Here is a 26600-nt window from a genome sequence, read left to right on the forward strand (position 1 = left end):
CGGATGCATAATGAGGGGCTAAATCAGGCTGTATATAACATGGCAGTGACTGAATTATTCCTCACACTCACGCTCTGATAAAAGCCTCAGTTATTGCTGTCACTTGTGTTTTGGGACCTTCCCTCACACACACACACACGAAACTCATCAGAGGCACTTCATGGTTTCGAGCATCCACCCTGTTATTTATTATTTTTGTTATTATAAAGTTGCTATTTTCAGCTCCTCCACTCACAAGTGTGAGGCTGAGACTTCTCCCCGCAGGGATTTGGATTAATGAGACTTGGAGCAGCTTTCGGGGGGGAATCACTGCTCCATCTCCTCCAATCCATTCACAAACTCTGTGTGGCAGCTCTTAAAGACCGGCAGCACAAATGAAAGTGAATCACGTGAAGGGGCTATAAAGCCACAGCACATCGAACAGAGCTGGAAAGTCTTCAAGCAACCAGTGAAAAAAGCTTTTAGCTCTTTCTAACAAATGCTACAAATCCAGCCACAGTCCCGATGGGCTCTAAAATGCCATTAAGGTGGTGTAAATAACCACATCTTCCCTAGATTTCAGGGCATTTTGTGACTGAAGGTTGACACCTGCAACCCATTGTACAGATGGGGAGACTGAGGCACCGTTCCCCAGGGGCATCACAGAGCCTCAGTGACAGGGATGAGGGGATGTGGGATTTAGTCCTCCCCCCACCCAATTTGTGTGTCACCTTGGGAAATAGTCCCAAAGTCTTTTATGGACTAATGAAGGATGGGCTAAGCCAGATGTGGGCGCTGGGTCGAGCGCAACCTTTGGTGCTCAGAACCCCCTTTTACCTCCTTGTGTTGCAGGTTCAGATGAGCAGAGATTGGCCTCGGCTCCAAACCTCAGTCTCTCCCGCACGCTGCAGTGAGCTGGGTGATGCTGGTTGCTGTGAGGTCCCTCATGATGAAATGGCCGTGCAGGGCAGTGCCCTGTCTGCAGAGCCACGGCTGACACTGGGGCTGGGAGCCACTGTGAATCATCCTCATTAAACAGCATTTCCAGTTCCGCTCCTCAGAGATGCCTCTCACAGCCTTTGCTGCCATAACGGAGATATTAAAGCTCCTCCAGCCCCAACCCCTGCCACGGGCAGGGACCCCTTCCATAGAGCAGCTTGCTCCAAGCCCCTGTGTCCAACCTGCCCTTGAACACTGCCAGGGATGGGGCAGCCACAGCTTCTCTGGGCACCCTGTGCCAGCGCCTCAGCACCCTCACAGGGAAGAGCTTCTGCCTAAGAGCTCATCTCAGTCTCCCCTCGGGCAGGTTAAAGCCATTCCCCTTGGCCTGTCCCTACATCCCTTGTCCCAAGCCCCTCTCCAGCTTTCCTGCAGCCCCTTCAGGCACTGGAGCTGCTCTCAGGTCTCCCCTTCAGGAGCCTTCTCTTCTCCAGGCTGCCCCAGCCCAGCTCTCTCAGCCTGGCTCCAGAGCAGAGCTGCTCCAGCCCTCGCAGCATCTCCATGGCCTCCTCTGGCCTCGCTCCAGCAGCTCCACGTCCCTCTTGTGCTGCTGCCCCAGAGCTGGATCAGGACTGCAGGGGGGGTCTCCCCAAAGCACAGCAGAGGGGCAGGATCCCCTCCCCTGCTCTGCTGCTCATGCTCCAGGGGTGCAGCCCAGGCAGGTACAGCCCAAAACCCTGTTGTAAAGGGCATGGGGTAAAATGCACATTTTCTCACTCATATCGTATGCTGGGATCAGGAGATGCAGGCTGGGTCTGCTCCAGCATCTCCATGGCATGCTGGGGCTGGAGGGACCTGGCAGAGAGACCCCTAGGGAGGTTTATCGATAGGTGATGGTTATCACCTGAAAGCGGGTGATTTGGGGAGAAAGGTGTGTGTAGGGTATGAGTAGGATCTATATGACCAGCAGAGCCTCTTCGCTATCCCACTGTATCCCCAGACCCTCATTATCCACATGCCCTGGGCTCTGACTTCGTTGGCCTCCTGCTGTGCTGAACATGGCTGTGTGTGTTACACAAAGTGGAGGATTTTGCAGGATTTCCCTGTTGGATTCTGGCTTAGGATAAGTGTTGAGCAAGGAGGGATCTTTGGGGCTGATCTTCTCCGCCAGGCTCTGCCACCCTCGTGCATTTCCCAGCTGTGACTCACATCTCAGCTCTTCCCCCTCTCTGAAGCCATCAGGCACTCATGAGGAAGATAATAACAATAATAGTGTCTCGTGCAGGGATTTTGCTGGCTCTGCTCTGCACGAGGGCTGGAAACACCCTCTGAGTGAAAGGTGATGCTCTTCCATCCCTGGGGTGGCTCAGGAGGAGAGGGAACCCAGCCCAGACCTGACCATGTCTGGCAAGGCCATTTGGGTACCAGGGGTACCTCAACGCACTCCTCATGATGGACCGAATGGGCGCATCAAAAGCAGGAATAAATCCTGGCAGTTGAAAAGCATCCCTAAATTCACTGTTCATATGAGGGTGTCATGCAGCTTTGTTCCCAGCTGCAGAAGTGTGTCCTGGTGGGGACCCCTGTGACATCTCAGCTCCTTCCCTGCTCTTTCCCCCCTGGAATGCAGAGAGGACCCTTGGGTCCTGCTCCCACCAGCGCCTCCGTGCTCTGCCTGTGCTGTTCCCATCACTCTCCAGCCAAAATGACCTTATCAGAAGCAAAAGCTGTGAGAAAAAGGCAGCTGATTTCCTCTCCGGCTGATCTGGATCTCATTTTGTGCTTCCCCAGGACAAGAAGGGGAACAAAACAGCAGAGAAAGCACAAGATTTGCATTAAAAAAAGAAAGCAAGCAGCAGGCAAAGAACTAAAGTCAAAGGGAAGAAGAAGCTTTGTCATTTTGGACAGAATTCGTCTTTCAAGAGGGTTTTCTCAAGCTTCCTCCCCTTTCTTGCCATCTCTGTTCATAAGTCAGTGATTTATATTTGCAGCAAACCCTTCTCAGGAGTCATTTCTCTTTGTAAAATGACTTCAGTGAATTCCTGTTGGGCTCTGCCTTTGGAAGGGGGAGGAATTCGACTTTGCCTTGGTATTCACTGAGATTTTCTTTCATGTGCTCAGTTCGAACTGAGGGTTCTTCACGGTTATTTGAAAGGGGAAGGTTAGAGGCAGGGAATAGCAGGACTCCTCGAGCACTGCTCTTTGTGAAGGGTGAGCTGCAAAAGCGAAGCAGGCAGTGAGTCAGCATCATCTCTGCCGGTAGCAGAGCTGTTGCTGGGGTTACTGTCACAGGTGACAGAGCACATCAGCCTTCCCGGTGTCCCCACGCTGAGCCAGGACCTGCTTTCCCTGTTATATCAAAGGAAACAATAAAGCCAGGCTCCAGGAATCCCCCCCCCCCCCGCAAAGAAATCACCTCCAAATGGATTATATTGGTCATTTAAGGCTTGGGGAAACAAAGAGGAATGTGGTGGCTTTTACTTTTCCTTTGCAGGTTGCATAAGAGAAGCAATTTGAGAGCATCCTGGGTTAGTTCTTGGCAGATCTCTTTCATTATTACTAGTTCTTGCCAAAAAGGAGGTTGGTCAGCAGAATGAAGCAGGTCCCTATGGCACCCATGGGTGTTCTCCTGACAGCATTGCGCCATCAGCACCCACCACCACACCCCTGGTCCTGAGGAGAGGGCTTAAGAAGACAGAGAAGTGACTCATCTGCTCCCTCTCACCCTGTTTTTGGTGCCTTCCTCCTTCCAAACATCCCATAATATGAGGCAATTTCCAAGCAGGGTTTCTCAGGAGCGTGCTGTGCAAGAAGGGGGATCCCAGAGGGGAAGAGCTGCAGCTAAAAAGGAGGAAACCTGCTTAAAAACCAGTCACAGGGCTGAGCTGCAGAGCTGGGGGCTCTGAACTCCCCTGCAGCCCCCCCACGGTGCTGCACTCATCCCTTTGCTCCAAATATTTCCTGGTTTAGGTTTTCCCAGCTGGAAAGGAAGCCTTTTCCACACCCTTTACCTGCAGGCTCTGCAGACCCACCACATCCAGATGTTCCAGCTAAATGCAGATCCACCACATCCAGATGTTGCAGCTAAACCCAAACCCACTGCCTGTGCTTAAAAACTGCAAGCTCTGCACAAATGCATCTCCTCTGCGGGAAATGATCCCCAAAAGCAGTGTTACAGCAGAGGAAGGGCTGTTTAGAACAAACCGGTTCCCAGCACTGGTGACAGAGGGTTACACTCACCGAGGACACACAGAAGGGGCTTCAAGCAGGAGAGAATTTCCCCTGGGTTGCCAGCTAGAAAGTGAATTATGACAATATTAGCACTTAGAATCATAGAATCAGGGAATGGTTTGGGTTGAAGGGACCTTAAAGCTCCTCCAGCTCCAACCCCTGCCACAGGCAGGGACCCCTTCCATAGAGCAGCTTGCTCCAAGCCCCTGTGTCCAACCTGGCCTCGAACACTGCCAGGGATGGGGCAGCCACAGCTTCTCTGGGCACCCTGTGCCAGCGCCTCAGCACCCTCACAGGGAAGAGCTTCTGCCTAAGAGCTCATCTCAATCTCCCCTTGGGCAGGTTAAAGCCATTCCCCTTGGCCTGGCCCTACAGGCCCTTGTCCATCCTCCTGGGTGCCTGTCACCAACCCTGATGAGAAGTGACATCCATGGAATAAATTATTCGGGGGGGGAGCAGTCAACTCTCACCTGCACAATGCATTTTACTGCTAGAAAGTGGGGGTTTGTGTCCTTATGACTCAGCACCCAAACGCTCCCCTGCTTTCCTCCTCCCCATCACTGCAATGCAGGACATCTTCCACTCCTGTGGACACTTTCACCTCCCTAATGAAAACACGGTAACATTGCCCTGTTGTCTCCCCGGATTTGTGGTTAAATTGCTTTGTCAGTGTAACCTTATCACTTAATGACCAACTAATGCCGTGCAAGAGGAGCTGCGGAAGGACTCGCTGGGTATCGTTTCACTGGCATTGTGAAGCCATTGGAACGTGATCCCCATTCCACTGGAATCCGCATTAACATCCTTTGGCCACCATAATCCCACCCAGTTAATCACAGTTTTAGGATATTAAAATAGGTCTCACTATAGCCTGAGTTGTAACTCCTCCATCCCCAAAGGCCTGCATGGGGTTTAGCTCTGTTAAAGCCAACAGTCACTGGGTGAAATAACAGCAATACACAGTAACTTGGCTGATCCTTTTTAGCCACCAAACCTTGTTCCTTAGGGGCCAAGCAGGACCGTTGCTAAATCCACAGCAAGAAACGAGAAATAGCTCCTGTTGTTTTGGGTGAGCAGTTCAATTCTCACTTCCCCATCTATCAACCACAATGACTGCTCTAGGAAGACGTGCTGCTTTTAGGAACTGGACTGCCGCAGGCAGAGAGGATCCCAGGGTGTTTGGGTTCCTGTCGTGCTTGGTGCTGGGTACCCTGCTAAAGAGAGGCATCAGTTATCCCTACGGGGCTCTCAGCGATGCTCTGTACCTGTGCTGAGGGCTGAGCAAGCGGCAGTGTTTAGACAGCGTTCAATTTTCCTCCCTCTTCCAAATTTCAGTGTTTTTCTCATTTTCTGCAGCCGTGAGCACAGCGCAAGGCTTCTGGTGCAGGATTTAAATAGACTCGAGGTGGGAGGCGAGAAATATTCCCTTAATGTAGAGAGAAACTGAGGCACGGAGAGATTGAAGGATTCACTCCACGGCTGAGTTACACATGGAGTCTGACTAACACAGGCCCAGGGATGCTGCGTGCTCTAGAGCTGGAGCACTAAATTCATGCTGAGCAATGAAGATGCAGGTCCCGTCCCTCCTTCTGCCTCCATGGGTGGCACCGGTGGAGAATTTGTGTTATCCCAGCTGTTATCCCAGAGCTTTTGTGCCTCGTAGAAGAGATGGAACGCCAGATTTCTGGGAATGGGGTCACTGACCCCATCCCGGTGTACACTGGGATAACATCACTGCTCTCCTGGAAGGATGTGAGACCCAGGGACTGGGATGCTCCCATCTCCTGTCTCCATGAAGGAGAAGGTGAGGACAGCAGGACTGCCCAGGCTGAGCCTGAAGTTGTGTTGCTTGACTTATTCCCCAGTTGCTAAGCAAATATTCCTAATTAAATCAGGGGTAATCTGCTGGGGAAGAACCAGTTGAAAGCTCAGGGAGGGCTGAAGGTGGCTGAAGCAACCAAACCAGAGCAGGGTTAGAGCATCCATCCATGTGTTTTAGTTGTGTAAGGTACATTTTAGCTGTATAGGCTCCAAGTTACATCTTGCAAAGTTGGGTTGATGCTGAACTCTCTGACACCAACATTCCTGTCTGCAAAGGCTCTGGGCAGTGATCAGTGACCCGAGTGACAGCCTGGAGCCTGGATCTGTAACGTTTGTCTATGGTATGAGCAGCAGAGGTAGAGCTCATGTTTCTCGTTCCATGAGAAACCCTGTCAGTGGGTTAATGCTGTGCTGCCTCTATGGAGCAGTTGGGGCTTTGTGTGCTCCCTGCCATGGGAGGAGAGACACTGCATTTACAGTGCATTAAGGTATTACTGTCACAACCTCTGAGCTGAGAGGTTTCTGATCCTCCGAAATGAGGAGGAACAGATTCGTCCCAGATTTCTCATTGGAGGCAGGTTCCCATTCAAGCAGGAGGAGGGAAGAGCAGGGAAGATGCTGCTGCAGCACCAGGTGCTGAACCCCTCTGCTCAGCTGCCTGGTGCTAAAGGGGGGCAAGGAGAGGTTTGGTGGGAGATGGACAACCCCAAAAGGCTGCTTGAGAAGCGATGGGGTTCAGCAGGAGGGAGGCGAGATGTCAAGGGGAAAGCAGGGAGCTAAAGCAGCCCCGTGCCGGGGAATAGCTGGGGGTTGGGTTGAAGGTCCTGAGCTGTTTGCGCTTTCAAACTTAAACAGGGGAAGTTCAGGTTGGATCTAAGGCAGAAGCTCTTCCCTGTGAGGGTGCTGAGGCGCTGGCACAGGGTGCCCAGAGAAGCTGTGGCTGCCCCATCCCTGGCAGTGTTCAAGGCCAGGTTGGACACAGGGGCTTGGAGCAAGTTGCTCTATGGAAGGGGTCCCTGCCCGTGGCAGGGGTTGGAGCTGGAGGAGCTTTAAGGTCCCTTCCAACCCAAACCATTCCATGACTCTACGATTCTGTTTTATGCTGCCCTGCTCCCCTCGGAGGGATGCTGGGGGGATCCCTTGTAGTCCAGGTCTGGCTGTGGGAAGCGGGAAGCTGTGTGACCCTTCTGCTTGGAAATCCACCCTGAGAAGGCCATTAAAGAGGGAAAAGAGTGATGTTTGCTCTGCTGCTTTGTGCAAACTGTGTCTGATGTTACAGGTCATCGCCTAGAGCATTGCACAAAGGGGTTTCTTAAATGGCTGTTAGGAATGAAATCACATTTGTTGAGACCAGATGCAGCAGGAGACCTGGATGGAAAAGCAGAGGGAACCAGGCAGTGGGAGGACTGCGACCTGTTGCATTAGGCACAATTAAGCTGGTGGTGGCTGATGCCACGCAGGAGGTGATGCTATTGCTGTACCCCTGACACTGAACCAAGCCTTGGCTCATGACAGGACCTCAGGAGAAGGAAGCAGCTGAGGGGACTTCACCAGGGAGGAGGTGATGCCGCTGGCCTGGAGCAGGTTCACTGGCTTTGATGGGATCATGGGAAGCAGCAGAGGAGCAAACAGGGCCAGTGCTGGGGGCCAACGGGCTGTAGCCCCTGGAGAAATCCTTTGAGGCAGTGAGATGCCAAACCAAAGCTGCCCAGAGCCCAATGGTTATTGTGCTGTGCTGCAGCTGATGGGGGTAAGGGCTTAATCCTCCTCCTGGTTTTAAGGGAAGGGCTTTTCCTAGCAGCATGAGAGGGGTTTGTGGCCGTTTCTGAAGAGTTTGCCCCTACTGAGATCCAAACTGTTGCTGTTATGGAAGTTGCCTCCAGCCTTTTGTCATCACTAAATATTCATGGTTGAAAGCAGCCGTGTTTGTTTGCCTTAGACCAGATGACAGTGATTTATTGGCAAGAAACCTGGCAAAGAGATGAACCAGACAAGTTTTCCACTTCTACACACATGGATGTAGTGAGATGATGGCTATTTCATGGTTATGAAACCTGCGGGAGATAGGGCCTCACACTTGCATGTGAACTGTTGTTTCCAGGCATTTTTCTCAACCTGCAAGCATCAGGAGCAGCTCAAGGGTTAATCATAGAACCCCAGAATCCCAGACTGGTTTGGGTTGGAAAGGACCCTAAAGCTCCTCCAGCTCCAACCCTGCCATGGGCAGGGACCCCTTCCATAGAGCAGCTTGCTCCAAGCCCCTGTGTCCAACCTGGCCTTGAACACTGCCAGGGATGGGGCAGCCACAGCTTCTCTGGGCACCCTGTGCCAGCGCCTCAGCACCCTCACAGGGAAGAGCTTCTGCCTAAGAGCTCAGCTCAGTCTCCCCTTTTATGTCTGAAAACTTAAACGTCCCCCCCTGAGCCTTCTCTTCTCCACACTGAACCCCCCAGGTCCCTCAGCCCTTCCCCATCACACTTGTGCTCCAGGCCCTGCACCAGCTCCACTGCCCTTCTCTGGCCCCGCTCCAGCACCTCAATGTCTCTCTTGCAGTGAGGGGCCCAGAGCTGAACACAGGATTCGAGGTGCGGCCTCACCAGTGCCCAGCACAGGGGCACAATCCCTGCCCTGGCCCTGCTGCCGCAGTGGTGCTGGTACAGGCCAGGATGCTGGGGGCTTCCTGGCTGCCTGGGCACAAGCTGCTCCTGTTCAGCTCCATCACTCAGCACCCCCAGCTCCCTTTCCAGCTGCTCTTCCCAAGCCTGGAGCGTTGCAGGGGGTTGCTGTGGCCCAAGTGCAGGACCCAGCCCTTTGCCTTCTTGAACTTCATCCCATTTGCCACAGCCCATGGATCCAGCCCGTACAGATTCCTCTGCAGAGCCTTCCTATCAAATAGGAATGGCAGCACGGCCTCTTTCTAACTCTCATGGTCAAGCTCTTTCCCAAAGCCAGTAGCAAACTGTGCTGCTCAAATCCCACTTGGCATGTGGATGGGCATTAAAGCACTTCTGCTGTTGGGGTGTGGGAAAACAGGGAACCACTGGGGGTGGAGGGATCAGGAGTTGTCCCTGGAGCACATTTCCAGGGGATGCAGTATTTTCCAGCACTGGCTCCTGCAGAGCCAAAAAAACCCAACCTTTTTTGACCAGAATTGAACTGTTTCCATCAGATCAACTGAAGGGAGGAAACAGCAAAACTCAGAGCCTTTCGGCTTCCTTGCAGGAAACCTGAAATGCAGGTTTGGGATCAGACTGAAGGCTGGCTCAGCTTCACTTCTCTTTTCCCAGGGGGTTGCACACACACATACGTGCGCAAACACACACATGCACATGCATGTTTACACACACACGTGCATGCAGACACAGGCACACGCTCTGTCTTCTGTACAGCAAACAAATACCCCAGCACCAGTCAAAACACTGATTCAGAGCAACTGTTGATGGCTGTGGCTGTTGCTGCTGCTTTCCCTCACCCACAGCCCCGCCACGGCTGGAAACAGTGAGTGGAAACCAACAGCAGACACCGAAATGAAGAAGAAAAATCACATTTCCCCTTCCCATGGGAAGGGCAGGAGCGCTCTTCCCAGGCAGTGCTTCTGCCAGGGATGAAACCTCTGCCTGCTCGCAACGCGCTGAGCACCAAAGGATGCTCCGGGAGCTTGGCAGTGGGAAGGGTGCTGTGGGGCAGGGTTGGGTGCTGTGGGGCAGGTCTGGGTGCTGTGGGGCAGCGCCGGGTGCTGTGGGGCAGGTCTGGGTGCTGTGGGGCAGGGTTGGGTGCTGTGGGGCAGCGCCGGGTGCTGTGGGGCAGCGCCGGGTGCTGTGGGGCAGGTCTGGGTGCTGTGGGGCAGCGCTGGGTGCTGTGGGGCAGCGCTGGGTGCTGTGGGGCAGCGCTGGGTGCTGTGGGTGTCTCTGTAGCAGTGACTGATCGGGGCGGCGCCAGCGCTGGGGGCGGACTATTTGAGCGGAGCCTCCGCTCCTCAGAGCCGCGGCCGCCGCCGGAGCACTTGAGCGGCGGCTTCTCGCTCTCCGCCCGCAGGAGGAGGAAGAGGAGGAAGAAGAGGAAGAAGAGGAAGAAGAGGCTTCGCTGCCGCCTCTCCGCTCCTCCGCCCCTCTTCCCCTTCCGCCCCACACCTTTATGGACGAGCGCCGGAGCTTGCTCCACTCTCCGGCTGCCTCCTCCTGCAGCCGCCATCCGCGGGGCGGCTCGACCAGCAGCCACCACAACCTGGGCTACACCGAGCCGCTGCCCCCCGCCGCCCCGCAGCCGGCCCCCGAGCAAGAGGAGGGAGAAGGTGACGAAGGGGAGGAAGGCAGCATGACCGTGGTGGGAGGAGGCGGCGGCGGCGGCGACCCTTTGCTGGAGGAGCCGCAGCAGCATCCTCACCCTGCGCTCGGGGGGGACCGCTACGAGCACCCCCAGGCTCCGGCCGCCGTCCCCACGGGTCAGCCCGCGGGCGGGGGGGAGCACGAGTGCTGCGAGCGGGTGGTGATCAACATCTCGGGGCTGAGGTTTGAGACCCAGCTGAAGACCCTGGCGCAGTTCCCCGAGACGCTGCTGGGGGACCCTCGGAAGAGGATGCGCTACTTCGACCCCCTGCGCAACGAGTACTTCTTCGACCGAAACCGGCCCAGTTTCGATGCCATCCTCTACTACTACCAGTCGGGTGGGCGCATCCGGAGACCCGTCAACGTCCCCATCGACATCTTCTCCGAGGAGATCCGCTTCTACCAGCTGGGGGAGGAGGCCATGGAGAAGTTCCGGGAGGATGAGGGGTTCATTCGAGAGGAGCAGCGGCCACTTCCCGATAAGGAGTTTCAGCGCCAAGTGTGGCTCCTCTTTGAGTATCCCGAGAGCTCTGGGCCAGCCCGAGGCATTGCAATTGTCTCTGTCCTGGTCATCCTTATCTCTATTGTCATCTTCTGTCTGGAGACCCTGCCAGAGTTCAGGGATGACCACGACTATGAGGGAACTGGGGGGACATTTGGGATGGGTGGTGGTCCTCTCCAACCTGATGTCTTCACCAACTCCTCGTCCCCGGCTACTTCCATGGTGTCATCCTTCACCGACCCTTTCTTTGTGGTGGAGACTTTGTGCATCATCTGGTTCTCCTTTGAGCTGCTGGTCCGTTTCTTTGCCTGCCCTAGCAAGGCCACCTTCTCCAAGAACATCATGAACATCATTGACATTGTGGCCATCATTCCCTACTTCATCACGCTGGGCACTGAGCTGGCTGAGAGGCAAGGCAACGGCCAGCAGGCCATGTCCTTGGCCATCCTCAGAGTCATCCGGCTGGTCAGGGTCTTCCGTATCTTCAAGCTGTCCCGGCACTCCAAGGGGCTGCAGATCCTGGGGCAGACCCTCAAGGCCAGCATGCGGGAGCTGGGCTTGCTCATCTTCTTCCTCTTCATCGGCGTCATCCTCTTCTCCAGCGCCGTTTACTTCGCAGAAGCTGATGACCCCAGTTCAGGTTTCAGTAGCATCCCTGATGCCTTCTGGTGGGCAGTGGTGACCATGACCACAGTGGGCTACGGGGACATGCACCCCATCACCATTGGGGGCAAGATCGTGGGGTCTCTCTGTGCCATCGCTGGGGTCCTGACCATCGCCCTTCCCGTGCCTGTCATAGTCTCCAATTTCAACTACTTCTACCACCGGGAGACAGAAGGTGAGGAGCAAGCCCAGTACATGCACGTCGGGAGCTGCCAGCACCTCTCCTCCAGCGAGGAGATGAGGAAGGCTCGCAGCAATTCCACCCTCAGCAAGTCCGAGTACATGGTGATCGAGGAAGGGGGGATCAACCACAGTGCATTCAAACAGGCTGCCTTTAAAACAGGCAACTGCACAACCACGAACAATCCCAACTGTGTGAACATCAAAAAGATCTTTACGGATGTTTAAAAATCAGCACCCCCCCCTCCCCTAACCCGAACCCAACCAAACAGCAACAAAATCTGAGGGTGAGGTAGAAAATCAAACCAACAATAATGATGCAAAGTGACTGTGTCCTCGGTGTCGTGTGGAACATGCACCATCGTCGGTCTCTGTGTGCCCTCGGGTTTAGACGTTTGTTTTTTTAGCTCCTTCCTTTCTAAAGAGCCAAATAAAGATCTCAGATTCTCCAGAGGACGGCGCAAAGGTAAAAGAGGAGGAAGATGAAGACAAAACCCACTCGCTGCCCAAACAAGTGGTTGTTCTGCAACGTGTTGCAGGGCTGCTTTTGTTTTCTCGGCTTTGGGGACCTCTCGCTTTGCTCCTGGATTTCTCCCCCTCTTTTCCTAAGGCAGCGTGTAGCCGATTTCCCTTCCATCACATAAACTCACTTGTTGGATTAACAGCCCAGGACTGGGTGGGGAGACAAGGAAATCATGTTGCAGAGCGTGCTGGAAGGGGGGGTGGGAGGAAATGACCATTTAATTTTGCAGAGCCTCTGTTACCACATTGCTAAATGATGCTTCACATCAAAACGTGATGTGCTGCTACGGGCACATCACAGATTCCCTTTCTCCTTCTTTAGATTGTTCAGGGAATCCTAATCTGATCGGAGACCAAGGGCAGTCACTGCTGATTGAAATAGAGAAAACCAGCCCCCAAACCCTCATTTTCTGTTCTTAATTCCCTTCCTCTGTAACCCTTTGGTATCATTTCATCCAGCATCAGATCTGTGGCTGTGCAGCGGGTCTGGGTACAGGGAGGAGGGAGGTGAAAGGGGATGGTTACAGGAGCTGACGGTGCACAGGGAGCGATGCCGACATGGACCAGGGGGTGCAGGATCCATGATGGGCTCCTCTGCAGCCTCCAACAACCCAGCTGGAGACAAAGGGATATTTCCTCCTTGTGTTTTGGGTTTGGGAGAGATGCAGCCGCTTATCGCAAGGAGATTAAAGTGGCAAACACGCCTTCCAGCGGAAGTCACTGATTCGGACAGGAGTGATGCAGTTGCCATGGCGACCCTGGTTTCCTGGGAAACCCCCAAAGGTTGTCATGGCACCCCTTCTCCCATCCCCCCTTGGGCCTCGCTCTTCCCGCAAAAAACCTTTCCAGATGGTTCCAGCCCCGTCATCCCTCAGGACCCTGCAGCTCGGCCACGCGACGTGACCCCATCCCAGCACTCCATTCCCAGGCCATGGCCACGGTGTGCCTTCCCTCTGCTGAATAAAGCTCCCACAGGCAATAAGCACACCCCAGACCCAGCGCTCCCTGCAGAGGAGCTCACACCTTGGCACTGAGATTTGGGGATAGAGCCTCATCTGCAAGCACCGAGAACAGCCTAGAGCTCGCCCTGCACCCCATGAGCCCTGGTGTATTCCCTAAATCCCATGTGAAACGGCTTCGAGCAGCAGTCGGGAAAGCTCGGCTGAGGAACTCCATCAGCTTTTGGAAACCAGATGTGTAAAGAGCAGGATGGAAAAGTAACCAACCCCCCGCCGGGATAAACACACCGGCTTCATCCTTATGTGTGCACCAGGGGCCACGGGACATCTGATGGGATCAGGTGAGCTTTGCACGGGGTAGTGTTTAACAGCACCATGAGGTAACGTTGGCTTTGGGGACAAACCTCGTGCTTTCCACTGCTTAGCTTTATTTTTCCACTCCCCCTCCTGCTCTGGGATATTTCTGTGTTGAAGTGGGATAACATCCCCTAGCTCCTCTGATTATATTGGCTTTTTTAGTGCTACACACAGGAGGAAAACCCTGCTGCTTACTTTTTTTTTGTGCAGCTGGATTTCTTCAGTTCTGGTGCTAAAAAGGTACTTTGCAGCCGTTTAATGCTTCAATCTGACCCCTGCCGTCGAAGCAGGCTGAAGGCAGCGCCTTGGCTTCGGCTCTGCTCTGTTCTGCTGGGGTTTGGGTTGAATAAAAGCAGTTTCCCTCAAGGCAGTGTCCTGCACAGGGCTGGTAAATACCTTCTATGAAAAGGGAGACGAGTCAAACCTTTCTCATGTGTGTGGAAAGGGGAATTTGTCCTGAGGGATGCTGTCCATGCCGGAATCAGAGTTTAGCTGGGATTTTAGCCACACTTAAAGGATCAGGACAGTTTATAGCACTCTGCCTTAACCCCAGTCAATAAACCCCTTATAACCAGGGAAAACATCAGAGCAGCCTCTTGACTAAATGTGACAGCTTTATTTGAGTTACTGTAGTTTTCAATGATCTAACAAATGGTCCTTACGAGGGAGATGCTCTGGAGCATTTCAGGAGGTAATAAACCTGGGATCCCTTCTGGGATAACTGGGAACACCCCAGAGTGCCTTTTCCCCACACTGCCAGACAGTCATTCCTGCCTCCAAGCTCTCACTTTGTACTGTTGTTAAAGCTCTCCCCCAATCCTACTCCTAAAAGGAGGATTTGAGTTTAAAAGCAGTGGAAACAGCCCCACTTGGGATTGTGTCTGCCTGTTCCCTGTGGCAGGAAACCACACGTTCTCCGGGAAGTGGCACAGCAGATTTTGGTTTCTCTGCCATCTAAAATAAGCAGAAACCTTGCAGGTTGCTCTTTGCTTTCCTGGCAAATCCCTGCCTTACTTTGTGAAGACAGAATAATTCCCGATGGATCTGATTGACAATAAAAGATGCTGTTTGGGAGAGGTGGCAAAGAAACCACTTCATCCGCTGGAGCAAAATGGCTCAGGGTGACGTGTCCCTGCTCATGGCAGGGGGTTGGAACTGGATGATCTTAAGGTCTTTTCCAACCCAAACCAGTCTGGGATTCTGTGATTCCATGAAAAGGCAGTTTTGCCCCAGTGCCAAATGCTGTCACTAACAACCATTGAATCACTGCTGCTCTGTCTTCAAGATACACCCCAAAACCTGGCAGAGGAAACCCAGGGATATGCTTCCCATGGTCTGCCCCATTTCTGTCTGCTTCTTCCCTTTGTGCTGCTCCATTAGGTACCATTCAGTCTGACAGCCTCTCTTGAACTGCCTCCTGCATGTGCTGTGCCAGGAATTGGAGAGATCACGGAAAGATTGCTCTCTTTGCAGCCAGCTGCTTATTTAACTTCCTTTGCTCTCTTGCAATGTGCCTCCTATTAGGAGCTAGGACTGTTTTAACCATCACTGGGGAGTTAAAGATGAGCCTCAGCCTTTGCAGCATGCCGGACTTGACTGTTTCTAATGTGCTTAGAGGGGCAGCATTAGGAGATTAATATTAGCAGAGCTGCCTGCCTGCTGTCTGCAAGGAGAAGGGCTTGCCTAGCCTCAGCTTATTACATTAGATGGAGGAAAGTGCATTACTGAAAGCTGCTGGCTGACATTTCAGATTGCACAGGCAGCGAGTGGGGGAAGGCAGGGTCCCTGAAGCGTGTGGACTGTGTGTGGGGTCCTCAGCTTGCTGTTTGCATGTGCAGCGTGGCAGGGATGCTCTCCGAAATGCCCTCCTCCTCCTCCCATGTCCTTCCTACCTGTTGTATAAGAGAGAAGATGACACTGATGGCACCAAGGGATGGGAGCAGGGAGATCCCACCTCAGTGATAAAGCCCCTGGATGCTTTGTATATTCAGTTTATATATAGGCACTGGGTGATAGAGAGCCTTGTACAGGCTCCTACCTCCTTTCCCAGGTGAATGTCCCTTTCCCTCTGCTTGGATTTTAGGACCTGTTCTCCCATTTCAGCCCTGGATGCCACCTCAAAACACATCCTTGGTACCAGGGGGTGCAGGGGACACAAAGGAACCCTAACCCTGGCCCCTCCACTGGGTTCTTTGGCACTGTCCCCTTTTTCTCTTGTTATTTTCCCTTTTTGTGTGTGTTTTAGGCCTGATTTCTGTTGTTCTGCAGCTCAACAGAAGCCCTTCAGGTGCTTGTGGTGGAGCAGGGCAGGATCCATTCCACCCTATGTGTGGATGCTAACAAGGGCTGGAGATACCTCTTTCCTCCAGGAGGGTTAAATTTCTTCCCAGGCAGTTGTTCCTGCTCCATCACTTGACAGAAGAAGTCGTTTCTGTTGCTAATTCCCACCTGAGGGACAGTTCAACAGAGGCAAAGGGCAGACAAGGAGCTTCCCCAGCAGAAGGGAAGGAGCCATGCAGAGCTCACCAGCAATGGAAGAGTGTCTCCTGCCAGAGCTGTAGGGCAGGGAAAGGGTCTCTTGCAGTGGTTGGTGTGTACAGAGAGTGTTCTACACGGAACCTGTTTAATTGTGTAGTTTGGAGCCCTCTTTCTGCCAAGCCTTTAAAATCTGCATATCCTGGTGCGAGCACACGGAGGCTCCCAGCACAGCCCATGCTTTAACAAGTGATCTCTGGGTGTGCAGCAGAGCTGGGAGCGCAAGCAAACAGGATTCCAATGGCACTCGTTGTGCCCTTCGGTCTCAATTGCTGCATGTACTGGGAGGCAGAGCTCAGTGCACCGGCAGCCTCGTGCAAAGGCCGTTGTATGGGCGATGGGTGCAGGGAAATGGGGACTTTCTGGACATCATAGAGCGCTGTGGGCAGGGAAATATCCTATGAATTGTCTCTGTTACTGATGGTACTGCCCTTCTGCACCCTTCCCTGCTGTGGTCTGAACGGGATGCTTGGCTCGACTCTGGGGGTGCATAGCTGGAATCTTTTACCCCAAACAGGAAAATGAGTAATGATATCTCTGTCAAAGCAACATTCATCCCACCTGATGGGCCTGGATTCGCTGCTTTGCACTGGGACAGCATCAGCGATCCTGATCTTTGTCACCCAGCAAATCCCATTTTTGCTCATGAGAACCTTGCTGCATGTGGAAGAGGGATGTGTGTGGGGTCCCACTCTGCCCTGGTACCTGGAGCTGTTTTATCGCGATTGCTGGCAAAACTCAGGCACAAACGCTCTGAGAAAATCCCCTGTGAGCTTTTCCTTCCATTTTAAGGCACTGCCTCATGAGGTGCACAAGTTTCAGGGTCTGTCTGTGTCTCATCACCGCTCAGAGCCTGATTTTGCTGCTGAGGATGCTCTGCAGTCGGGCAGGGAAACCTTCACGCATGAACCTCCCCGCAGGGCACCGTCAGCTTTCTCCTTCTTATGACTCAAGACGTGCTCAAGTAGATTAAAACATGCCTCCTATCTCGTTCAGCTTGTCACTCGGGTTGGGAGCAGCTGAAACACTTCCCAATGGCCAGTATTCCCCTGCTCATAATGGGAACAGTCTTCGCCTGACCCTGCTGCACACTGATCTCGAGACCCCGGCTCAGCGCCGCCGACGGCAGCCGGCGCTGCTGGGTTTGTTTAAGAATGATTCATTTCGTTAAGCCTTGTAATTCAGATGCTTTTCTGAGCATGTTTAAGCTCTGTCGTGTCTGTTGCTTTTCTACAGTTGTTGCTCTTCATTTTTAGCATGTTTAACACATGCTGGGTGGGAAGACTGGCTTTGAGCGCGTGGCTCGCACAACTAGACTAGCGAGTGGCTATCTCTGCTCTCGCTGGCAAGGATGCGGAGTGCAATCAGTTTGCTTTTGATGCTGACCAGCACCAGCTGCTTTGCTTTGCTTCCTGTGAAGCAGCCTCATGGATAGATACGGAAAATCCTTTGGGGTTATGTCATGGTTCCATCGTGGCGGAAGCACTGACGGCTCAGCCCAGGCTGAGGAACTGGGGCTGTTCAGCCTGGAGGAGAGAAGCTGCATGGAGACCTCAGAGCAGCTTCCAGTGTCTGAAGGGGACTGCAAGGGTGCTGGAGAGGGACTCTTCATCAGGGACTGCAGTGACAGGACAAGGGGTGATGGGTTCAAACTGAAACAGGGGAAGTTCAGGTTGGATCTAAGGCAGGAGCTCTTCCCTGTGAGGGTGCTGAGGCGCTGGCACAGGGTGCCCAGAGAAGCTGTGGCTGCCCCATCCCTGGCAGCGCTCAAGGGCAGGTTGGACACAGGGGCTTGGAGCAAGCTGCTCCAAGGGGTCCCTGCCCATGGCAGGCGTTGGAGCTGGAGGAGCTTTAAGGTCCTTTCCAACACAAACCATCTGGGATTCCTGGGATTCTATATGAAGGAAAAGGGTGGCCAGCAGCAGGGTCTCTGCTTGGTGTCCTGCTCTCATGGAAAGCCAAAGGTTGCGGCGGAGCATGGACAGGATGCTTTGCAAAGTGTTTTTTGCATTCCCAGAGAGATGTGTTTGCTGTTTGACTCGGTTGCAATGAAGGCGCTGAGTGCGGTGCAGGATGGTGGGGGTTGCTGTGCTGCTTGGAGGGATTTGGGCTGTTAGTCCACGAAAATGTGTGTACCTGCACCCCAGACCTGGAAGGGGGAGCCCTGCAGTGTTTGCTATTGCTCTGCTGGGTGGCTTTGGGCAGCTCAGCTCCTCCGAGCCTCAGTTTCCCCACCTGTAAATGGCACTGAGCAGCTTCACGAAGTGTTTGCACACTGCGGAAGGAGGAGGCAGTTTTGAAACACAGAGCAAGAAGTAAAGAGTCCTCCAAGGCTTTATGGAGTTCAGCTTTCTGGAAGCTTGCGGAGCCTTCAGATCCTCCCCCGATACCCCAGGAACTGCAGTTATTTTCCTTAGCTGGAGGAAAGCTTGGGAATGCCAGCTCTGCCCTACAGCTCCCACCCCATAATCATCCTCCTCTCCTCTGATTCCTTCACTTCGCATCTTTGCACTTGCTTTTCCATCCTTATGGCCCATTTCTCCTGAAATCTCTGTGCGTTCCTAACTGAAATCCCTCTTCTTCCTCCTCGCTGCTCTCTGCTTGGAGCTGCAGCTCCACAACGCTTTGAACCTCAAGCTGTTGCAGCAGGTCACAAACGAGACGTAGGAAGTTTGGGCTTAAAATGAACCTGCCTGCTGCAAAGTGGAGCTTGTAGGAGGGGTGTGAAAGGAGTTTGCTGTGAGTCTGGGTGTAGCACTGCAAGCTAGAGGGGTTCTCTACCTCTGCTGTGTGCATTGGTGGGTGCTGGCACTCAGCGTGTGTGCTTTACCCTTCAGGTGTCTGCGATGTTCTGCACTTCAGAAGCCTCTGAATTAAAAGAGGAAATCTCCTTTCTGCAGCGTCTGAAACAAGCCTGGGATTTTCTCCCCTGGGGCTGGAAACCTTTCAGTGATGCCTCTCCCATCCTGGTTGCAAAATGCTCTGAGAGAGCAAAGCATGCCCAAGGAGAAGGGGACCAGCGAACGTGACCTGGGTTAGGCTGCTTTCCTGGCTTGGTATCACCTGATGTGATATCCTGACGGGATATCTCCTAGGAATTTGGCTTTATTGCTCCTTTTCCTTAACCAAGCTGTCATGCAGCTCCCTTAGAGCATTGCACAGCACTTCCCTTTAGGGCCAAACTGGGGAAGAAGAGATATCAAGTTATATGATAAGGCGTGTTTTCCCTAACACTGCACTGATTGGCATCAATTATATCTTCCTCTTTAATTCTCTATTATGGCCATTCCAGCACATTGTTTGGGATTAGGGACAGATGGCCAGAGCCATCATTTTTGCAGGTCATTTTGTTTATCCCTTAACAAACTGGCCCAACAGGAGCTGTTTTGCAGTCTTCTGGATTTCCATCAGGTCCGGGGCTCAAGAGATGCTCAATGCTTGCGGTTTCTCAGGCTGCTTTGCCAACTCCTAATGCTTGGATACAAGTTATCTGGCTTGATAGGTTTAAAAACATCTCATTTTTGTGGCTGCTGTTTAATATCCTCTGTTTTTCTTGGAATGGAGAGGATTTCATCACCTCCATTTGATGGGAAGACATCTGGATCCCTTCAGGAGTAGGAGCAGCAGTATCTCCTGAGTGCTCCTGACTTCTCACTCCCACTGTGGGTCTTGCTGAATTCAGTGCAATAACGTCATCATTAGGCTGAGGATTTGGGGGTTTCTTTCCACCAGGGCAAGGATACAGCCTGAAAAGGCACCAGAACGCCCCAAAGTGCTGGCTTATTTGCCCAGGTTGAGGAAATTGTTATTTACCACTCCATCTGCAGAGCCCAAACTCAGCCATCCCTTTCCCAGCCAAACCAATGCTATTTCCTGGGCCAGCTGTAGGTGCAATTTGGGTTGTATTTGTGCAATGCTCCAGTGTTTCTTGAGGGTCCCAGTAGCTTGATCATTGCTTTGCAGAAAAGCAGGAGCCTTTCCCTGCTGGCAGGTGGGAGGGAAGAGTAATTCCAGTGTAATACAGCATAAACACCAGTTAGCTTTAAGCCCATGAATAGTCCTTCTGGCACTTCAAGATAAACCAGTGCTTGAATAACTGTCTGGTCTGAGACACACGCAAGGAGCATTAAGCCCTTTTGGTAGCTTATTTTCCCCCAAGTGCCATGCTGCCTTGCAAGGGATTCTTTGCTCCTGGTGGGAAATCCCACTTCTCTCCTTTCTCTGCCTGCTTTGAGCATCCCTGCAACATCATCCCTGCAACATCATCCCTGCAACATCCAGAGCACAGGGCTCATCCTCCTCAGTGCATGGATACTATCCCCCTTTTTCCTTTGGGGAAAATAGGCTCATTTTTGGGGATGAGCTGGAACCAGGCACGTCCCAGTGTCTTAGGCTGGGCTCTGAAATGGGAATGCAGATCCTTCCTTCCCTTGTCTCATCACCGGCTGCCAATGAAGCATCTGGCTCACATAATCTGGTTTGGTGGTAGGGCTCATCTTATTAGTGTGCACCACACACTGGTTTTAATATAGTTGATGAACTTCACTATAGGAAGCTTTCCGAATTCCCACTTGAAAATTAACTGTGAAAGGGCCAGAATTCGGATGTGTGACTCCTATGACTTATACAAGGCCTAAACCGCCAGGGAATTTGGCTAAGCCCCAGACAGGCAGGCGCATGGCCCAGGATGCAGGAGGTGGGATGCTCCAGTTGCCATGGTGAGAACTAAAGGCAGAGAAAACAAAAGGGCTGTAAACAGTTGCATGAAGTTTCTGAGTATTTCAGTGTCTCAAAGGCAGAGCAGAGCATCTCACTAGAGTAAGGCAGGAGTCAGGATGAGTCCCTTCATAGATTCATGCAGAATGAACCAGGTTGGAAAAGCCCTTTCAGCTCATCCAGTCCAACCATTCCCAGCACTGCCAAGGCCACCCCTAACCCATGGCACTGAGGCCTCGTCTCCACGCTGTGTGAACACTTGCAGGGACGGTGACTGCAGCCCTGCCCTGGGCAGCCTGTTCCAATGCCTGAGCACCCTCTGGGGCAGGAATTGTTCCTCAGCTCCATCTAAACCTGCCCTGGGGCAGCTTGAGGCCGTTTCCTCTTGTCCCATCCCTTGTTCCTTGGGAGCAGAGCCCAGCCCCTCCTGGCTCCATCCTCCTCTCAGGCACTTGTAGGCAGCCATCAGGTCCCCCCTGAGCCTTCTCTTCATGAGTTATTAGGCTTCAATGCAAACATGGTCAGTACCAGGTGGTTCATGCCCCGCATGGGCTCAGCAGCAGAGGTTGGGGGATTTTTTGTTGCCCTTTGCTAGAGCTCTCCATCTCTCCATCGAAATGGGGTCTCAGGTTTGAGCTCCTTGGGAGCACCTTCACTGTAAGATCAACCAGTTGCTTAATATCATGTGAATCATATCAGGCTGGAAAAAACCCAGCTTGATTAAGATAAAAACATGATGAGGAAAACCCACTTTGCTCTAATTATTCTGGATTTGGAACTTGCCATTAATGAGAGATAATAGTTAAGAACCAGAATGTATTTAATGAATCTTTTTTCTATCTTTAGCTCCCTTTGACTGTGTTGTTTTTAGTCTGTGAAAGAATTCTAATGAGATCTTTATTTGTGGGGAAATGAAGATGGGAAGTTGTTGGAGGGGACCAATGTGCAACATCTCTTCTACTTTACTTTGGGAAAAGAATAATCAGTTGCTGCTTGTTTCCCAGACCAGGCTGTGTATAAAAGTGGTTCTTTGCTCTGCCCAACAGATAACAGAAGAAGTTTCAAACTTAAGACCTTCAGGAGTGTGTTGAGAAATCAAATGACTCCAAGGAGATGGCGAATATCATGGACACGGTGACTGATGCTGCTGTGGATCCGACCGACACAGGATCTGTCCTCCCCCGTGAAACCCATTTCATATTTCATCTATGAAATACCTGCCACGTTATCTGGGTTTTCTAACAAGTGCATTATGTAGAAGGGAACATCTTTGCAGCCAGAAGATTATCTTCAAACCATGTGCAATATAATGAGACTGAACAAAGCCAGGAAGGAGGAGGAGGGAGGTGGAAACCATTTGGACATTATTTTAGTCTTTTTTTATAGAATTTAAAAATATCTCTTGGAAGATGAAGCAACCCAAAAGGAAACATAAACCAGAGCTGCTAATAAGCAGTCCAAGTGTTTTGCTTGGGGTGGGAGGGAAATGGGGGAAGTTCAGTCGCTCTCACTGTTCCCTGTGGAAGGCCACGGGCTGTTTTCATCACTGGGATGTGAATAATTCCTGTTCCATTTTCCTGACTTTCCTGTAAATGCTCTTCATGAGTAGGTATGTGCTGTACCAAAGGTTGTGATTTATTGTAAGTCCTCATTAGGAAAGGAACATCTCCACTGATTCTGAGGAATATGGTGTTGAACAGTCAACAAGTTGTGCCTTCCTTTCAGGATCCTTCCATGAAAAGCTAAGGAAAAGTGCGATCTCCAGGGGTGGAAAAGGTGTAAAAACCTGATCCTGGCTGGTCGTGCCTCTGAATTTCGTAAGAGCCCATATGCCCTTCTCTGCTGTTCCATGGTACTTCAATCCCAAGGGAATATTATAGTATTGTCTTGCTAATACTATAATAAACAGGAAGCCCATCACTCCTTTGCTGTTGCTGTTTCATTTTGCATGCCAAGGTCTTCTCTGTGGTGGGTTAAGAGCTGTGGGTTGCCCACACTGGGCTGTGAAGCTGTTAAACCTGGGGTTTCTATAACCTCACTGCATTTCCTAGGACCTAGATCCATTTCCTAGGACCATATGAGTAAATATTATCCCAGTGCAATGGGATAGATGGTTTGCAAAGGGATAAATCATCTGCAAAGGCATAAATGCAAACGGCAAAGGGATTGATGGTTTCTTCTGATGGCTCCCTGTCCTTGCCCCAGCATCATCCGCCTCTGCACGCTGCCTCCATCCCAGCTTTGAGACTAAAACCCACCTGGCACATACTCTGTTGAAGGAGCAAGGTGATACAACAGCATTGTTATGGTACTCAGGTGAGGCCGGGAGCCTCTGTGTCTGCATTGCAATAAGTGACCAGGAACGGTCTGGGGAATGTAATTTGGACTGGACCAAGGAAAGTGAGCTGGAGCTTGCTCTGAAGCAGAGGATGCCCAAGGGGAGGTAGCGGGAGACAAAACCATGAGGCATGTGAAGCAGACTCTTGAATTCATGTCACTGATTGCTTTGGGTCCATGTCCAAGGACAAGACTTGAGGTCTTCACTGGAGACCTGGAAAGTGGAGCAAGGACCACTCTGCCTGGAGGGCAGCACTGCAACCTGGATCCTTCACTGAGCAGAGCTCTTTACCTGCATTTCAAACCAGATCCCGGGCAGGAGATGGGGAACATTCACAGGAGACACATGTGGGATGCTTCAAGGCACAACCCAAGTGAGGATGCACTTAAAAATAAACAACCTACATAGAAGGAAGGCTCTGAAATGGGAAAACTCAAGGGAATATTCATGGCAAAGCAACCAGCTGTCTGTACCATGTGTTTCTCCTTGCAGAAGAGCTTTGAAGATGAACCAAGAGGGTTTCTGAGGCACCGTTCAGGGCTGGGATTGCTCCAGACCTATCTGCAGTTCAGCATCCTCTTTTTCTGGCTGTCCCCAGTGCAAACTTCAGCCGAAATGAGGATTGAGAAATCCCCTTCACGGTGGGGAAATGATGTGCTTCTTAAAGGAATGTGTTGGCTTTGGTGAGGCTACGTTTGTTTTGTTTGCTTTTTAAACATGGATCATTTCTTGGCTTGGATTCCTCCTTCTGTAGTGGCAGATGTGTCGTTAGTGATGGAGAAAGACCTTGTTCCTGGGAGCAGGGTTTGGGGGTCCCAAAGATGAAGGTTTCTTGGGCTCTGCATTGGTACAGGCTGGGGACAACAGGCTGAGACAGGGAGAGATAAACAAGAGTGAAATCCCACCCGTTTTAGTCAAAGCTGGGTTGCCCACCTTGGGGAATGAAGAGCAAATACGGATCTGGCCCTTAGTGCGACATTGCTCCTTGGGCTTGTTTGCATTTAGTCCCAGCATGGTAGAAACCCTATGGTCACTGGAGCTGTGGATGAATGACTTGGAAAAGGGCTGGTGCTGCTGGCACTGGGGTTTGCCATGGTTTTTGCAGCACGAGGTCCAGAGGGAGGTGGGTTGGGAACCAGGGCTGCCGGGAGAGCCCAAGGAGCAGATCTCTGATCCCTCAGGGATTTGCTGGGCATGCCAAGGCTTGACAGAGGGATGCCGGGGATTCGTGGAGGTGAAGCATCCCGTGGTGTGAAATCAATCTGGTGTGAAAGGCGTCTGCACAAATCAAAGCTAATTGGGATGGTGGCTCTCATTAACTTCACATCTGATCATGCCCTGCCCTGAGGCAGCCGGCAGGGGGTAGGGAATGGAAGCTCCTCCATGGGATCCTCCATCTCTGCCAGCAAATCCCTCGGGATCCGGCAGTAACCTCGGCACTGCTGCAGCCTGAGGATGGGCTTAAAGAGCTTTTTCCTTTGTGACCAACTGTGTCTTAACGTGGCACAGCCAAAACCCGCCTCCCGGGCATCTGTCCCATGCCCTGATTTGGGACCAGTGCTCCCCGGGGCTGTCTGATCCTGCAGATGCAGGGTAGAATGTACCAGTACTAAAATGATCCTTAACTTTCACCAGAATTTCTGAGCACCAGAATTAATGCTCAGACCATAAAAACTCTGAAACCTTTAAAAGCCCCTTTAAAAGAGACCGGAAAAGGTCACTGGTATTCAGGGAGTGAGGGCTGAGCCTGTTTCCATCACCCCAAATAACTGAGCAGTGGCCTATTCCCCATTACCATGGATGGAGCTGCCAGAAGGCTGGGGGAGATGAGACTGGGCTTTCTGGGGAGATCTCGCCTCCAAACCCACTAAGAGCCTGTAAAACAGATCTGTTTGCAGCATTCCCTCATCATTATGGGTTCACAGCGTGCTCTGGAGGCTGCAAAGGTGATTGAACAAAGCTTTTAGCAACCCTGAAATCTCAAGGGACTGACCCAGAAAGCACTTTTCTACCGTGCTGGTGATTCTGGGGCTGCAAACAGCCAAAGGACCCACTGAAGGTCTGACCCAGTGTCCCCCCACAGCCCTGCAGACAGTCCTGGGTTGCCCACAGTGGGAATGGCTCATTAACAGGAGAAGAGCTGACATTCTAGATCGCAACACAGACCTGGATCTTGGGAAGCCCTGGTCCCAAAGGTGTTAAATTTAGTTTCTTTTGGAACACGATCTAGTAGCCCTTAGAATGGGGGATAGGATGTACCAGTACTAAAGTGATCTTTATTTTTCACCAGTGTTACAGAGCTTTTGTATGGCTTGTGTGTGTGTAACATAACTATACCTCTGTTTGCAGCAGCCACTTTGTTAAAGCGTCTCTCTGTTAGGGTTCAAGAGCATATTTTGATAAGCAAAGTGATGGGAAATACCAGACCCCTTCACCCATTTGTGTTGGTGGCTTCCCACAGCAGAATGCCTGTGGCCACCCACTGCTCTGTTCCTCCCAACCAGCACCAAACCCACCCCATGGACATCTCCCACCGATGCTGATCTTGCCGAATCTCCACCTCCTCTTGGTATTGTACATCCTGGCCTTGACCACTTTGCTCCACGCTGTTGGGTTTCTTTTGCTTGGTCGCTGAGCCAGCTAACTGTTAATGTGCTATTTCCGATTAACTGAGTTTGCTAGTCTCTACTTGTCAGTCCCGTACATTAATGTGTTGCCATGACTCTGGCTCGCCTTGTGTGTCTTAAAGATAGTGATGGTATGGGGGCAGGCGTGTTGGAATGGCGTTTGGAGCACAGGGCTGGATTGGCAAGGGAAGGCAAATTAAAAATGTATCCAGTCGATTAGAAAACAAAATAGGGAGTGACTGAACGGTGGCTGACATCAAGAGAAGATCCAAACCCCAGCGAGCTTTGATTCCCATAATCATCCGAAGGCAGGCAGGCTGCTCATCTTTATTCATAGCCCTTCAAAGACGTGCTCTGAGATGCTGAGCATCAGACGTGCTCTTTAGACGCTGAACACGTAGATGTTCCTCCTCTGTGCCCAGCACTGCTGCCATCTCCAGCGAGCTCTGTACACCATCACTCCCAGCTCTTCATTCCAGGGTGCAATTCAAGTGATGAGAGCTCTGCCTTTGGGTCTGTCCTGCTGGATAGGCAGGAAAAGCAGATCTAGGGAGCTGGGCTGGTATAGGGTCAGGTAAAACCACATGTTGTAGGAGCAAGTGTGAAGGCGTTTAAAGAAGACAGTGAAATTAGTAAGCAAAACATCTCAGAAAGTGTTTGAGGGCACTGACAAAGGCTCAGTGGATGCGGCCGGTGGGATGGTGCTTAGCTGGAAGATGCTTTCAGGGGCAATATATGAAATACTGTGAGCCTGCTTTGCTGGATTTGGGGATAAAAGTCAGGATTCCTGCAGACCTGGCCTGGCCTCCACCTCTGTCCACCGGTGCTGGCAAAAAACCTGCAAAATAATATATTTTGATTATATATTATAATATATAATATATATTATATATTGAGCACACAGGA

At 51.9% G+C, this 26600-nt stretch overlaps 1 protein-coding gene across 1 annotated transcript; it reads left to right on the forward strand.

Moving 5' to 3' along the window:
• Window positions 1–9845: 9845 nt before the first annotated feature.
• Window positions 9846–25831, forward strand: LOC134167243 (potassium voltage-gated channel subfamily A member 3-like). Its single transcript, XM_062625687.1, has 2 exons — window positions 9846–13462; window positions 21776–25831. Exon 1 carries the CDS (start codon window positions 10105–10107, stop codon window positions 11866–11868), a length of 1764 nt encoding a protein of 587 aa, XP_062481671.1. The 5' UTR covers window positions 9846–10104; the 3' UTR covers window positions 11869–13462; window positions 21776–25831.
• The last annotated feature ends 769 nt before the right edge of the window (window positions 25832–26600 follow it).

The sequence above is a fragment of the Pezoporus occidentalis genome, unplaced genomic scaffold (assembly GCF_034315485.1).
Source record: "Pezoporus occidentalis ecotype Australia unplaced genomic scaffold, CSIRO_AGI_Poc_V1 ctg280, whole genome shotgun sequence".
NCBI lineage: Eukaryota > Metazoa > Chordata > Aves > Psittaciformes > Psittacidae > Pezoporus > Pezoporus occidentalis.

Bases quoted from the DNA above. Each gene is read 5' to 3' on its own strand.
- LOC134167243 (XM_062625687.1), top strand. From the start codon at position 10,105: ATGGACGAGCGCCGGAGCTTGCTCCACTCTCCGGCTGCCTCCTCCTGC.